We start from the raw sequence: 14,128 nt of genomic DNA, 5'->3' as shown, positions 1-14,128 counted from the left end.
GCTGGCCTCTTTGGGTACAGGCCAAAGCATCGCTGGCCTGTGACTTGTCTTGGGGCCTCTGGCCACCCCCTCCCCTTCACCCCCTCCCCTTCACCCACCCACCACCTGGAGATTTTCTAAACTGCAGTTTCCAATCACATCGTATGTTTGTGTATCACCAGTAAAAAGAAAATCTAAGTTTCCCTCTATGTCCCACAAGGCTTTGTATGTCCCCGTCCCTGCTCCCACGGCAATGCCCTCCAGCTGCTGGTCTCTCCTCTGGCCGTGGCCGGCCCCCTGCACAGCTCCCAGCGCCTCCCAGCCCAGCACGCTGGGACTCCTCTCTGCCCAGAACGAACGCTCATCCACGGTACGACATGGCGGACGCTGACTCATTCTCTGAGACGCTGCTCCCCGCCCACCCCAGGCCAGGGCCACTGGGAGAGAGCGTCCCTGTCTCCTTGTGCTGACAGTTTAGGTGGCACAGATGTCCGGAGAGCAGGCGGGTTGAGGGCGGGCTTGCCCAGGGCCCAGCACAGGGCCTGGCCAGTGCTTGCAACTCGGCATAGGAGCGGGTGGTGCTTTCACACCACACACGAGAACTGCCCCCTGAAAGGCAGCGAGTCACCTGTCCCAGTAGCACAGGCTCCCCCAGGGACAAAGCCCTCAGAATTAAGACACGTGGGGAGGGAGGTCCAGTCCTGCTACCACCTTACCACGGACCCCTGGATAAGCCCCTTACCCGTCTGTACCTGGGGCTTCTACCTACAAATGGACCGCTTATTTGCTGCCCACTCCCCCATCAGAGATGCCGGCACTGAGAAATGAGACACAGGTGGAGGGTCCCTGCTCCCAGGTATCTGTGGAGGTGTTTGGGGGCCGCATCGCAAAGCGCCTCAGCAGGTGAGACGCTGGCTACATGTGTGCTGGTACCTGGATGGAAACCGTGAAGGGGTTCAAGAAGTGACGGCTGGCCCCTCAGGGAGGAAGCTGGGACACCCAGACAAGGTGGGTGCACAGCCCCTGGCCCAGCTCTGCACCCCCCTCCCCTGGCCCTCCCGGCGCCGCTCGCGCTGTCCTCACCCTCGTAGCAGTCGCGCACGGTGCCGAAGTACACATAGTACTGGTCGTTGGTGAAGAAGAGGAGGCTGAGCCAGGAGTCGAAGGCGTAGATGGGCACGATGAAGAGGATGCGGACGATGTAGCGCTGCTCGTTGGGGCAGCTATAGCAGCGCAGGTGCATGTATATCTGGGGGCAGAGGGGCCGGGTCAGTCAGGGCCCACGGCCCGCCTTGGCCCGCCTGCTCCACAGAAGGAGGAGACCAGCCCGTGTCTAGCTCCGTCCTCACGAGCGCTGGGACCAAGTTACTCAACCCTGAGGCTTGGCGTCCTCCTCTGTAAAGTGTGATGACACAAAACTTCCGTCGTGAGGCTGTGGGAGCATCAACCACAGGGCGCGTGAAGCTTGCAGGCTGCGCGTGGTGGCGCCAGGGCCACCACACAGACACCGGCCACGAGGCCACGCCCAAGACCGTGCACATCAGCCAGGGACGTGCCGGCATCCACAGCTGTGACAAGCTCCCTGGACCCGTGTGCACGGCCAGGTTTGGGAACTGGGTGCCTGGTGCAGAGGAGGCTATTAACACGCGTGTGCATGTCCCTCCGCCGCCTGGCCTTTCTAAACACCTGGCCCCTGGGGCATGGAGCTAACACACAGGCGTCCAGGTGGTCGCCCACCCCACCCCGTCCCTTAACTAACTTATGGTGTAGAGGGCGGGAGGGACGGGACCCTCACTTTCACAGAAGGTGGGAGCACTTCCTGGCTGAATGGCTGCAGCGATGGCCTGTCTCATTTTCCCATCTGTTGAACAGGTGCAGTGCTGCCTGCCTTGCTGGGAAGTTGGGAGAATGCAATGTGGTTTTTAGAAAGCAGGAGAAAAAAAAAAAAGCTGCATACAAGTGCCAAGAACTGCTCTAACCACGATGCACAGTCCCAGCAGCCAGAGTCTCTCGTCTCCGCTCCCATGACTTCATGCTTGGCCCAGCCGAGCCCTGGGCTTGGGAGGAAGAGAACAAAGTATTCCCCATCTGCTGTGAGCCAACCACCTTGGAAGCAGTCGAGTTCTAGAAGGGACAGGGAACACTGGGACCCGAACAGGCTCAGCCTCCCCTCTTCGCTTGGCAACCTTCAAACCTTCTTCCTGGGGCAGCCAAGGCACATCCCAGCCCATGGCAGCCTCCCCGGGGACAGCGAGCACAGGGGGACGTGAGACTTGACTTCTATCCCAGCTCCACCACCAACCTGTACGTGACTAGGCTGGTTCCCCTCCCTCCTCCCTCTCTGGGTGTCAATTTTCTCATCTGCAAAGGGGTCACTGCCATCCTGTGCCCCTGAACAGTTCCCAGGCTCCCCTGCCGTTTAGGCTAGACACATGACCAGTTCTGGCCCTTGGAAGTGGGCCATTTCTGGTTGAGAAAGTTAAACACCCAGAGTGCTTTCTGCACACGCCCCTCCCCACAGCTGTCAGATGGATGATGTCTTAAAAGCTGCAAGATGCTGGAACCACAGAACGGAAACTGACCTGCACTGGGCTGACTGAGCGGGAACCTGACTCCCCCGGGTGAAGCCCCTGAGATTCCGGGCTTATTTTTTACTGCAGTGTAGCCTGGCCTGGCCTAACTCATACCCTGTTGGACAACAAACCTTTCAGGACCTCCCTAGAGGGCTGGGGCTCACTGGCTCAGGGGCTCCTGCCCGGCCTGGGTACCTGGTGGCAGGTGATGAGCAGGGCCGTCCAAACGAAGAAGCCAGAGATGGCCTGAGCGGCGGTTGTCATCAGGAACACAGGCTGCTCCATAGCTGTGGGGCTGCCTTCGGGCATCACGGAGACACTGGGCGAGGCTGCTGCTGTTGTGGGCGACGCTGGATCTGGGGCCAGTGCGGCCCCCCTCACAGTCATGGTGCCCGGCAGCAGGGGGCTTCCTGAGAGAAACCCTCGGGGTAAGCGATGAGCTGGCCTAGAGAGAGGGAAGCGCAACGTTAGCCTCCTTCCAAGCGTCAGTGGCGGTGTTGGAAAGAACCCTCCAGGTCTCTACTTCCACTTTCAAAATGTGACCAGACCCTGACCACGTCTCACTCCAGCCCCCAGCATGTCTCCCCTGGATTAATGGAACCGGCTCCTGACCGATCTCTCTGCTTCTGCCCTTGCCCACACCATCCCCACACGGCAGCCGTGTGAACCTTCTAAGATGTTAGCCAGATTGGGTCCCTCCTCTGCTCAAAACCCTCCGACAGCTCCCATCTCCGTCGGAGTATAAGCTGCTGTCCTTACAGAGCACACGGGCCCTCCGTGCTCTCTGATCTCATCACAATTCCCATCTCGATCCTTCCCTCCAGCCACACTGGCCTCCTGCTGTTTCTTGGACACGCCAAGCCTGCTCCTGCCACAGGGCCTTTGCACTGGCTGTCTCTGCCCAGCCACACAACTCACTCCCGCACTTCCTTTAGGCCTCTGCCCTGACCACCTGCTCAAATGTGGCAAACCCTCCCTCACCCCAGGCGCTCCTGACCACTTTGCTTTGCTTGATTTCTCTCCAGAGCACTCGTTACCATCCGACTCCATCTGACAAACTGTACCTTACTCACATGTTCATTAACTACCTCCTGCAGCAGACACAAGCTCCCTGAGGGCAGGGGCCCCGCTCTGCTCACGGCTGGATCTCTGGCACTTGGAACAGGGTGGGCACACAGCAGGTGCTCAGTAATTACCTGCTGGCTCCGCCCATCTTTACACCTCTGGGTCTAGCAAGATCACTTCAGCACTGAGGCATCCCCTCTACGGGTATGTGTCTCTTCTTTGCCATTTCTCCCCAGTTTCCCTGATGGCTAGCATCCACTCCTCCCCAACCAGCTGTGCCGTTCTGGAGACTTCGCGGCCCTTCCCCACCAACAAACTGCTCACCTTTTAACTTAGCTCATGTATCACTCTTCCTAAAAGCCTGTCCCGTTCACCTTCCCCAGTCAGGTACTTCCACGCATTTCACCCGCCTCTGTTGTTCTACGTAACACGCCGCTCTGTCATTGGCTCGCGTTTATCCTCCTAAGTCTGCCTACTCTTCGAGGCAAGACCACTTTTCCATCTTTAAATCCCCAGCACCGGGCTGAGCACCAAGGCCACTTGTAACATTTATTTTATTATCTATTGATTTTCACAACTTATTCCAAAAGGACTTTGAGGTACTTCAGAGAGAAGCAAAGAACAGAGTTGAGGAAGCTGGCCTAAAGGAAGATTCTGGGTGGGAGAGATGGGAGTGGGCGGGACACAGGATGGCACTCCAGGATCCCAGGCAGTTACCCCAGGCGGGCTGTCATGTCAGCCCTGCACTTCCTGGTGGCAACAAATTAATGGTTTCACGCTGGATGGCAACCCAGATGTTATGGGAAGAGCTGTTGTGAGGGATCTCCTGGCAAGTTTACAAACAGGGACCAATGCTGGCCGGGGGCTAGAACCGCTCTCAAAGAGCAAAGCCATTCTGTCAGAACCACCCGGAACTGCTCTTGGGAGGGCTGGCCACTCCTGCATCCGCGAGCTTCCGAGACCCAAGGCCCTGACGGAAGTGCCTTTCAGTGCTGCCACCTGTTGACAGGTTAGGCACGCCGTCCTGGGGCCACGGAGCCTCCTGGCAACAGAGGCCCTGGAAGACTAGCCTGCAATGGACCAGGGGACCAACCAACCACTGATGCAAACAGATGCAAAGGTGAGAGTCGAAAGAGCCCTGGCCGGGGCTCATGTCTCAGCTCCACCCCAACCAGCCGTGTGTCTGCACGGGCTCACTGGGCCCAGAGGGTCCCCACTGCCTGACCCAGAAAATGGCCAAACCCCCAAACCCAACCATCTCAGCCTGAACCCTGAGGTCAGCCCAGATGACCTCTCCCAGTGCCTTCCCAGTCTGAGCTGATATTCTCAGCCAAAACATTCTGACACCAACGGGAGGTTTCCCTGGGCCTTCCTGGGGTGCACCATGACCCCGCAATGAAGAAGAGGTTCTTTGCCCACCATCTCCCCACCCTTCTGCCCCCATCTGAGCCATGTCTGCTCTTAGCTGTAAGTTATTACCCCAGGAGAGCCCTCTATATTGCTATTTTCCTATAAAAATAAATGATCTATAACACACCAACCAAGAGAAGAATCTAGATTAAAAACTCAAAACTGGAGACGTCATCTATATAAAGAAACTCAAAACTGGAGAAGGTGCCTATATAAAGACTGGTGGTGCTTTGAAAAAGAGACACAGTGACAAGTCTAAGAATAGCTCCTGTAAGTATGGTTGCAAAACTGAAAAGCAGTGCCAGAAATATTTCCAGAAAAAGAAGATTTGGGTTGTAAATCATCATCTTTGTCTGTCATCCCAAATTAAATGAACAAACACAAGGAAATGGGAGGGGGGGCTTCAGGAAGTACAAATACTCCCCAATCTTCTCCTTCTGAGCAAGGGCCGGGTGTGTCAAAGGCTGTTTTGTCCTCTACTAACGGCAGTGTTGAGAAGGCCCTGTACAGACTCCCCAGAGGGGAGACGGCTGAGCTCTGACCCCACCCTAACCCGCACCACAGGTAACCCTCCAGGGCATCTATGTAGCTTGTGGGAGCTGATGAAGGCTCCGCCCCGTTTCTTGCTGGGACTCTGCTTCCTCACACTCAAGTGCCCTCCTTATGTAGGTCATCTGGTTCCCAAGAAGTCCACTCAAGAGAGGGCAGGTGACTTGCCCCCAAATTAGACTTAAACCCAGGTCCTATAACACGTTTTAGGTGCCTACTGTCTACCAACCCTGGCCGTGGATGAGCTGCCCTCGGGCTCCAGAGCCCCCTTCCAGGACAGGGGTCACAGCCATCTCACCAGGGCCCTGACTTCTTCTTGCAGGAAGGGGAGGGAGGTACTTCCCAGAAGGGGAAGCCACAACCTGGGCGAGCACTCCGGCGGCCCGACCCATGCTGGCCATGTTTCGTACTGGGGGCCTGGGATATACAAACCAGCTACTTCACTCTCGGGCGGCCCTCGCTGTTTGCAAACCATTTCCCCAACGTGATCTCATGCTTTCTCTCACAGCAATTCTGAAGTAAGCAACACTATCTACATCTTAGAGATGAGAAAAATGATGTGAAACTGGGTTTTACAGCTTCCTGGGGTAGCACCAAATGACTTGAGGGTTTTCATAATAACCCCCCAAAATACTTCAGACAATGCTCTGACTTACAGATGCAGGGTCCCCGGCACCCAGAGAAGCAGGTGAAGGCAGCTCCTGGAAGGCTGTCTCCCAGAGCTCACCCTGTTCCCAGGACCCCAGGCAGCTCACGGCACTAGACCCCGCAAAGTTCACAGAGTGTGGGTGCTGGTGGCAGAGGATGTACACTGGGGTCCCATCCTTTCACACTCGGGACGGGCACCTACCTGGAAAGGACCTCTGCCTGCCTGGGTCCCCCAGGTGAGCAGGACACTGGCCCAGTGGAGCCCCGGACCTGGGAGAAGTGGGAGTTTGCTCCCCAGGGAAAAGCCTCCCCCACCCCCCCGGCTGCCTTTCTTCAATGTGGCACACACATGCCAGAGGTGGGGATACACGGATGCAGCTCAGAACCCCAGATGCTCTGGCAGGTCCCCTGTATTTTCTTAATTGACTGAACGTTAAACTTCTGCCAGGGTCAGGCAGAGAGCCTGAGGGGAGACACTGGAGTCATCTTTCCAACAAACACATCCGGAGGCCTCTGGGTGCTGTGCTGGGCACGGAAGACCCGGCCTCGGCCTCAAGGACTCACGGCTCCTCTACACGCCTGCTCGATGCAACAGGGGTACCCAGAGGCCTTACTTACCCCACCGCACTGCACAAGGGTGAGTGCCGAGCACCCAGGGAACCCCGAGGAAGCACCAACTGCCTTGGCCAAGGCTGGGGAGAGGGGTGGGGTAGGCTCTGAAGTGGCAGGGACTTTGGGGCAGAGTCTCTATGGGGCGTAACCGAGCTCCAGCTGTGAAGTCACCAAGCCGAGCTCCTGCCGGACTCCACCGCCTGCTCTTGACTTCATCTCTCAGAGCTTCAGCTGCTTCGTCTATAACATCTGAGGGTAACGACGTCATTGTCGGGGGAGTGTTCCGCTTTACACAAGCCCATTAGTAAATGGAGACAGAATGCGACCAAAAAAATGACCATTTTGCAACTCCTAACACAAATAATGGGCATAGATACAGATCATCAGCGGACGATGAAACCGCTAAGTGAGAGGCGGATGGGGAACCTGATAAGGGATGGAACAGGCAGCACCCTCCAAACCCACAGTCAAGGTCAACATCACTAAACAGGGGCAGCCAGAAGTGTTGAGCCCCCTAGTGAGGTGCACAGGCAGCACACAGCACCACCTAGGAAGGACCCTCACCCCAGAAGTGAACTGGAATCAAAACAAGTCGCTAGAACTAACCACCAGTATCCAGGAAATACAGAGGGTAGCAAAACAGATGATACCGCCAGGAAGTAGCAGCCAAAGCCAGACCACGGGACGGTCTATAGGACAAATGACCTGGTTTCTCCCAGGAGTTAGGGGCTTATAAACAAAGGTGGCTGAGGGGCTGTTATGCAACAAAGCCAAGGAGACATTACAACTAAATGCAATGTCTACTAGACCCTGTTGGGTCCTGGTGCGAACAAACCAATGATTGAAAGAAGACCTCTTTGAAATACACAGCACACAGGAATTCTTGCCGATTTTGTTAGGTGCATGGTGGGTATGTAAAAATAAAAGTCCTTATCAATGGAGGAAGAATAATCTTTTTAATAAATAGTGCTGGAACAATTGGATATCCAGAAGCAAAAAAGAAAAAGAACCTTAACCTAAACCCTATACCATATACAAAAATTAATTCAAAAACGCATCATGGATTTAAATGTAAAGTGTAAGGCTACAAAACTTTTAGAAGACCCAGGAGAAAATCTTTGAAACCTAGGGCTAGGCGAAGTGTTCTTAGACTTGACACCAAAAGCATGACCCTGTAAAAGGAAAAATTGACTGGACTTCACTAAAAGTAACAACTTTCATGCTGTGGCTCTGTGAAGAGGATGAAAAGACAAGCCACATAGTGGAAGAAAATATCTTCCAGCCACATACCCAACACACCAGCACCTAGAACACAGAGTATAGGAAGAATGCTCAAAGCTCAACAGTAAAAAAAGAAAACAAACCAAAAAAAACCCAAACAATCCAATCAGAAAATGCGCAAAAGACATGAACAGACATTTCACTCAAGAAGGATCGTGGCCAACACATAAATAGCTGTTCAACGTTAGCAATTAGGGAAATGCAAACTAAAACCACAATGAGATATCACTACCCACATATAAATACGAAACAGTGACATCAAATGCTGGTGAGGATGCAGAGAAACTGGCTCTCACATACGTTCCTGGTGGGAGTATAAAATGGCTGAGCGGCTCTGGAAGAGAGTTTAGCAGTTTCTTGTAAAACTAACATGCACCTACCATACAACCCAGTAATCACTTTTAGACATTTATCCTAGAGATGTGATTGTACATTCACCCAAAAACGTATCACAAATGTTCACAGCAGCTGTGTTTGTAATCCTCAAAACATGGAAACAGTCCAAACGTCCCTCAACGGGTGAAAGGTTAAACTCTGCTCTATCCAGACCATGGAATACTACCCAGCAACAAAAAGGAACAAACTATTGACACAGGCAACAGTCCAAACAGATCTCAGGGCACTATGTTTAGTGAAAATAGCCAATCTCAAAAGATCACATACTGCCCGATTCCGTTTATATAACATTCTCAAGATGAGAGATCTATAAAGATGGAAAACAGATTAGTGGTTGGCGGAGGCAGCAAGGAAAGTGGGCGCACAGATACCCAGAGGGTAACACAGGGAGTTCCCTCCAGGCGGTGAGATACTTTGTATCTTGATAGTGGTGGCGGCTACAGGGGTCTACAGGAGACAAAACTGCATAGAACTACACACACATAAGAACGGTGAAAACTGAATAAGGTCTCTCGTCCAGTTAACAGTACTGTACTAATGTCCATGTCCTGGTTTTGATACTGTCCTACAGTAATTTGAGATGTCACCATTGGGGGGAAAAAAGGTACATGGGACTCTACATACTATTTTTGCCACTTCCTGTGAGCCTATAATTATTTCAAAATTTAAAAGTTTTTAAAGGGTTCTTATTAAGAAGAGATGTACAATGAACTACTTAAGGGCAAAAAAGAACATGACATCTGGGCTTTTGCTCTTTGAAAAGGGGGAGAGGGACAGATGCAACAAGATTGCCAGATGTTGCTAACTGTTGCAGCTGAGTGACTGACGGGTAGAAATGCATTCTATCAAAACTATGCACTCTACTTGTGTTAGAAATTTTCCACAATAAAAAGCTTTAGACCGTAGAACAGTAGAATTTTCCACCAAATTTGTAAAGAGATGGGCAGTCACTCAGGAAATTGTATCAGAGATTTACTGGTTATCTTGTAGAAATGCAATCAGAAAGATTTGTCAAACCCAACAACGGAGCTCAACACATCTTTTTTTTTTTTTTTTTTTTTTTTGCAGTACGCAGGCCTCTCACTGCCACGGCTTCTCCCGTTGCGGAGCACAGGCTCCGGACACGCAGGCTCAGCGGCCATGGCTCACAGGCCCAGCCGCTCCGCGGCACGTGGGATCTTCCCGGACCGGGGCACGAACCCGTGTCCCCTGCATCGGCAGGCGGACTCTCAACCACTGCGCCACCAGGGAAGCCCAACACATCTTTCTTTTACCAAAAAAAAAAGTTCCAATTCCCCATTTTTTCCTATGACCACTGGTTATCAGAGAGATGCTTCCCAGGGATGTTTCAAAAACATCTTAAGGCATATTTAATATGTCCCTTCACAGGAAAGGCATGTTATCACAATGAATGAGAAAGGAACTGCTCTTCGAAAGAAACCTCAGTTAGGGCAGAGCTTTCTGGAAAAGTATATGTGAAAATGCTTCTCCTGTTGTAGGATTTTATCACCAAAAACAGTATGTCTGTAACTTACAAAAACGCTCATATCTGAGCTCCTAAAAGCCTACGTAACAGAATTTTCTAATCTGTTTAAAAATTTCCAAAGCATTTGAGTGGGTTTTGGACTCATGTGTTAAGAACTTTAAAATACCTTCCATTTAGTTCACAAGAACATCTGATTGGCATCAGGGAGGATGGAAATGTACTAGCCAAATTTCAACAAATCCTCTGCGTACACAGTGGATGGGATGGAAAAATGAGTAACCCGATTTAGAAAAAAAGCCAATGATGCATTTCCTCTGTGTGCAGCTACACGTCCTGGGCAGGGATCTTTTTCAGGGACGGCGGCCATTAAAACCAAGTATCTAAACAAACGGCTCTTTCCCAGAGCATCAGAGGACAGTTTCCAAAAATAAGTACATGAAGTCAAAAGGTTTTTGTACCACCAACAAAACTTTTTTTTTTTTAATTTTTAAAAATTATTACATCTTTAACTCATCCTTTGATTTCTGTTTTTGGTGTAGGTTTTATGATATACAAAGTATAACTAACATAATACAAGTATAGAATAACTTCATCACTGTCCATATATTGGGGACGCATGCCCCCAAAGTTCTTCTACTGATAGGGATGTGTGGGTAGAGAAGGTCTAAAGAGTGGTGCTGTAAGCAGTGGAAAAAGCCAGTCGATGACATGGCTCTTAACTTTCTCTGCAATGTCTCTGCCTCTGCCCTCCCGCCGCCCTCAGTCCCAGGCTGAATCAGACCAAAAGCCCAGTCAAGGCCCAGTCCTGCCTCTCTCTCCCAGTGGCCCACCTACTGGCAAGGTGGCTCCACACCCAGGCCCTCACTCACCCGCCTCCCTTGCAATCCTAGGCTCTGAGTTGGGGAAACTGAGCTGGAATCTCAGCGCCACCACCCAGCCGGGACTGGATGTCTCCGAATTTGTTTCCTGGGTGCATCGTGCTATAACCAGGACCCTTGGGCCAAATGAGCTTAGGAATTCAGAGCTTTTCAGACTTTAGGAAGGATTACGGGGCTGTATATGGTGCTTAGGCAGTGACACCCCCAGAGGGGTCTGGGCGGCACCCCAAAATCAAACACACAGTACTTCCACAGAGAAAGGTGAGATATTTTTAAAGACCCTAATTAGCCTCGCATCAATTCAGGTCAGATTTTTGCCACGAAATTAGCTTGCGGCAGACTTAGGAAGAACCCCTGGGATTTCGAGCGCTCTGGATTCCAGAAAGGTGGAGAAGGGACTTGGGCGTGGCCCATCCTCCAGAGCTCCGGGGAGGCAGATGCTCAAGGAAGCAGGAATCCAGTGTGGTTTATTTTTTCACTTATTTTCAAACATGACCCCATCCCGCCTCCTGACCTGAAATCCTTTGAGAACATGTGAGGCTCTGAAGGTGGGATGCAGTCCTGACTCCTCTGCAGAGCCCAGGGTCCTGCCAGCTGGGTCCCAGCCTCCCTCCCTAAGTGCTGGCAATACCGGGTCCCTCCACATGTAGCTCTGGCCCCTGTGCCAACGCACCCTCCCCTCTGCCCTGGTCCTCGTGGCGGGTGACAACTTTCACTCACAGGTCATCCTCAACGTCACGGCCTCACCGAGGGCCGGCCCACTCACTCCCGCCCAGCCGCACCGTGCTCGCTCCGTGAGGTTTGTTCTGACAGTGTTCCTGTCTCCCCACACCTGAGTCAATTCTCTGTAGGCCTGGCACAGTGCCAGACACACAGCAGGGACCTGGAAGAGAAGAATCAATCAGATGACTGATGAATGTCCGGCATTAAGCCACGTGCTGCATGCTGCCGGCTCTCCGTCACTTGGTCCCCTCCCCACCATCCAGAGCTCAGCTAAGGACCTGGACCTTTGGCTGGAGGGAGGGATGGGCTGGGTGAGGGCAAAGGATGGAAGCTGAGTCACACCATCTCACACACATCTTCCATCGTGGAGAGCCACACCAACGAGGGCAAAGAACTTGTCCTACGTGCCTCCGTCAGGACACAGCCCAGTCCACCTGGTGCGAGCAACAGGAAGGTGAGAACCTGCCAAGGTAGACACATTTGTACCAGCTGGCACGATCTAGCAATGTCCTGCCAGAATAAGGAAGCTCCCAGTCAAACAGGGCTAGGAGTCTCCTGGCAGGAACACTGATCAAGGAACCTCTGAAGGGTGACCACTCATCCCTGTCTTCTCCCCAACCAGCCTGCAAGCTTGTGGAGGTCAGAGGTCATGTCTTATGTGTAGCTCTGATCCCCGGCACCTACCTCAGAGCCTGGATATGGTCAGCACTCAACAGGCTTTGGCTGGATAAGGGGGCAAGCGAATGAATGTTTGGGCTTTGCAGTTCCTTCCAACTCTAAAACTCCTTGACACCCTCCACCATCCTTGTACCAAGTCCCAGGAATGGCATGTTATCCTGCTCCCCCCTCACACCCCCAGATCTTTATTCCCACCTGCCTTTGTAGCTATCCCCTTCTACGGCCTATTACAGTTTGCACGTGGCATGTCTTCCCTGGTATTGACCATAATTGTGATTAGATGTGTTCCCTTAACATCCTGTAAGTGGGGCTCCATGAGGGCAGGGACCAAGTACTGTGATGAAAAAGTACTTGCTGAATGACTGCTTTGGGGATATGTTGACAGACACTCGACCAGGGGTGTACCCAGAGCAGGCCTGTGGCACTCTACAGTTGACAAAGCGCTCCTGACAGCCGTGTGGAGTAGGTTTTATTGCAGTCAGAACATCCTGGCAGGGGTATCAGGGTCCCCAGAGAGGGCCTCGGGGAGCACCAAGCCGCAAGGTTGGACAGAGTGCACCTTGTGGGTGCAGAAAGCCAGGCTTCAGGGGATCAAGGGAACAGGGTCGGGCAGACCCAGCTCCCAAGAAAAGGGAGGAGTTCCAGTTTATGAATGTCCTCTCCACCTCCTATTAGCTGCCAGAAGGGCACTTGAGAGCCCAGGATGGGAGTACAGGGAAGTGAGGGGTCTCGAGTAAAACTCAACCAGGCCCTGGCGAGGCCTGATGAACCAAGCCATGCCTTAGCAAACAGCTCGGAGTGATGCAAACGCGCACGGCCCCTAACACAAGCCCCGCCCCGTCCTTCTCTGGGAGGGACGCCTCTGGCTGACTCCCTTTCTGAAGACACCCACCTTTTCCAGAAAAGCTACAGAGCTCTGTGTAGTCACTAGACTCAGGCACCTGCCTTGGAATTTAGGTATTTCGCAGAATCTCACCATGTCACCCAGATTTTATTCGACCATTTCGCTTCATGCTTGGGAGACACCTTACTGTTTCGTGTCTCCCACGGATTTCCTGCCTGGAAGGCTGAATGATGGCCTCCCGAAGATGTGCACATCCTAAACCCCTGAACCTGTGACTATTTCACCTTAAATGGCCAAAGGGACCTTGCAGGTGTGATTAAGTAAAGGATCTTGAGATAAAGAGATTATCCCAGATTATCTGAGTAGGCCAGATATTATCACAAGGGTTCTTACAGGAGTGGGAAAGAGAGGCTCTGAAGCTGGAGGAAGGGCCCTGAGAGCCAAAGAATGCATGTGGCCTCTAGAAGCTGGAAAAGGCAAGGAAACAGATTCTCCCCTTGAGCCTCCGGAAGGAACACGGCCCTGCCAGCACCTTGGTTTTAGCCCCGTGAAATACATTTTAGACTTCTGGCCTCAAAACCAGAAGATAATAAGTTTGCATTTTAAGTCACTAAGTTTCCGGCAGTTTGTTACCAGCAGCAGTAGAAAACTAATACACCCAGTTTACAGATGAGGAAACAGAGGCCTGGAGAGCTAAAGTCATGTGCCCACAGAATCCTGGTAAACGGCTCCTCACGCTGCCCGTGCCGTCCTGTCAGGGGCCCAGATATCCGAGGGCTGTTGAAGAGCCGTGGGCTCTGGAGTCAGACACCTGGACTTGACTTCCAGCTCCGTCACTCACTCGCTCTGTGTCTGCAGGCAAGTTATACAACCTCTCCCTGATGCAGCTTCCTCAGCGGTACAATGGGCTGCAGCCACACTTAGCTCCGAGGGAGCCGTAGGGAAGAAACAAGTCACTATAAGGAAAGCACTGCGAACAGGGCCCGGCCCCGAAACAAGTCACTAT

At 52.5% G+C, this 14,128-nt stretch overlaps 1 protein-coding gene across 5 annotated transcripts in view; it reads right to left on the bottom strand.

The window, feature by feature from the left end:
- TMEM184B (transmembrane protein 184B) overlaps nucleotides 1-14,128 on the bottom strand; it is a 64,795-nt gene that overhangs the window by 21,353 nt on the left and 29,314 nt on the right. For 3 of the 5 annotated variants that reach the window (XM_079936141.1, XM_079936139.1, XM_079936138.1), the window contains exons 2-3: nucleotides 2,748-2,997; nucleotides 1,063-1,228 (exon numbers count right to left, since the gene is read on the bottom strand). In XM_079936141.1, the coding sequence (XP_079792267.1) occupies nucleotides 1,063-1,228; nucleotides 2,748-2,939 (358 nt within the window). In that variant the 5' untranslated portion in view covers nucleotides 2,940-2,997. Of the gene's footprint in view, nucleotides 1-1,062; nucleotides 1,229-1,774; nucleotides 1,887-2,747; nucleotides 2,998-11,597; nucleotides 11,761-14,128 lie in introns of those variants that run through there. The other 2 variants (XM_079936140.1, XM_079936142.1) reach the window with 2 other exon arrangements.

This window comes from Stenella coeruleoalba (assembly GCF_951394435.1).
Source record: "Stenella coeruleoalba genome assembly, chromosome: 11".
Classification (NCBI taxonomy): Eukaryota; Metazoa; Chordata; class Mammalia; order Artiodactyla; family Delphinidae; genus Stenella; species Stenella coeruleoalba.
This window is presented reverse-complemented; position numbering and strand designations above follow the sequence as displayed.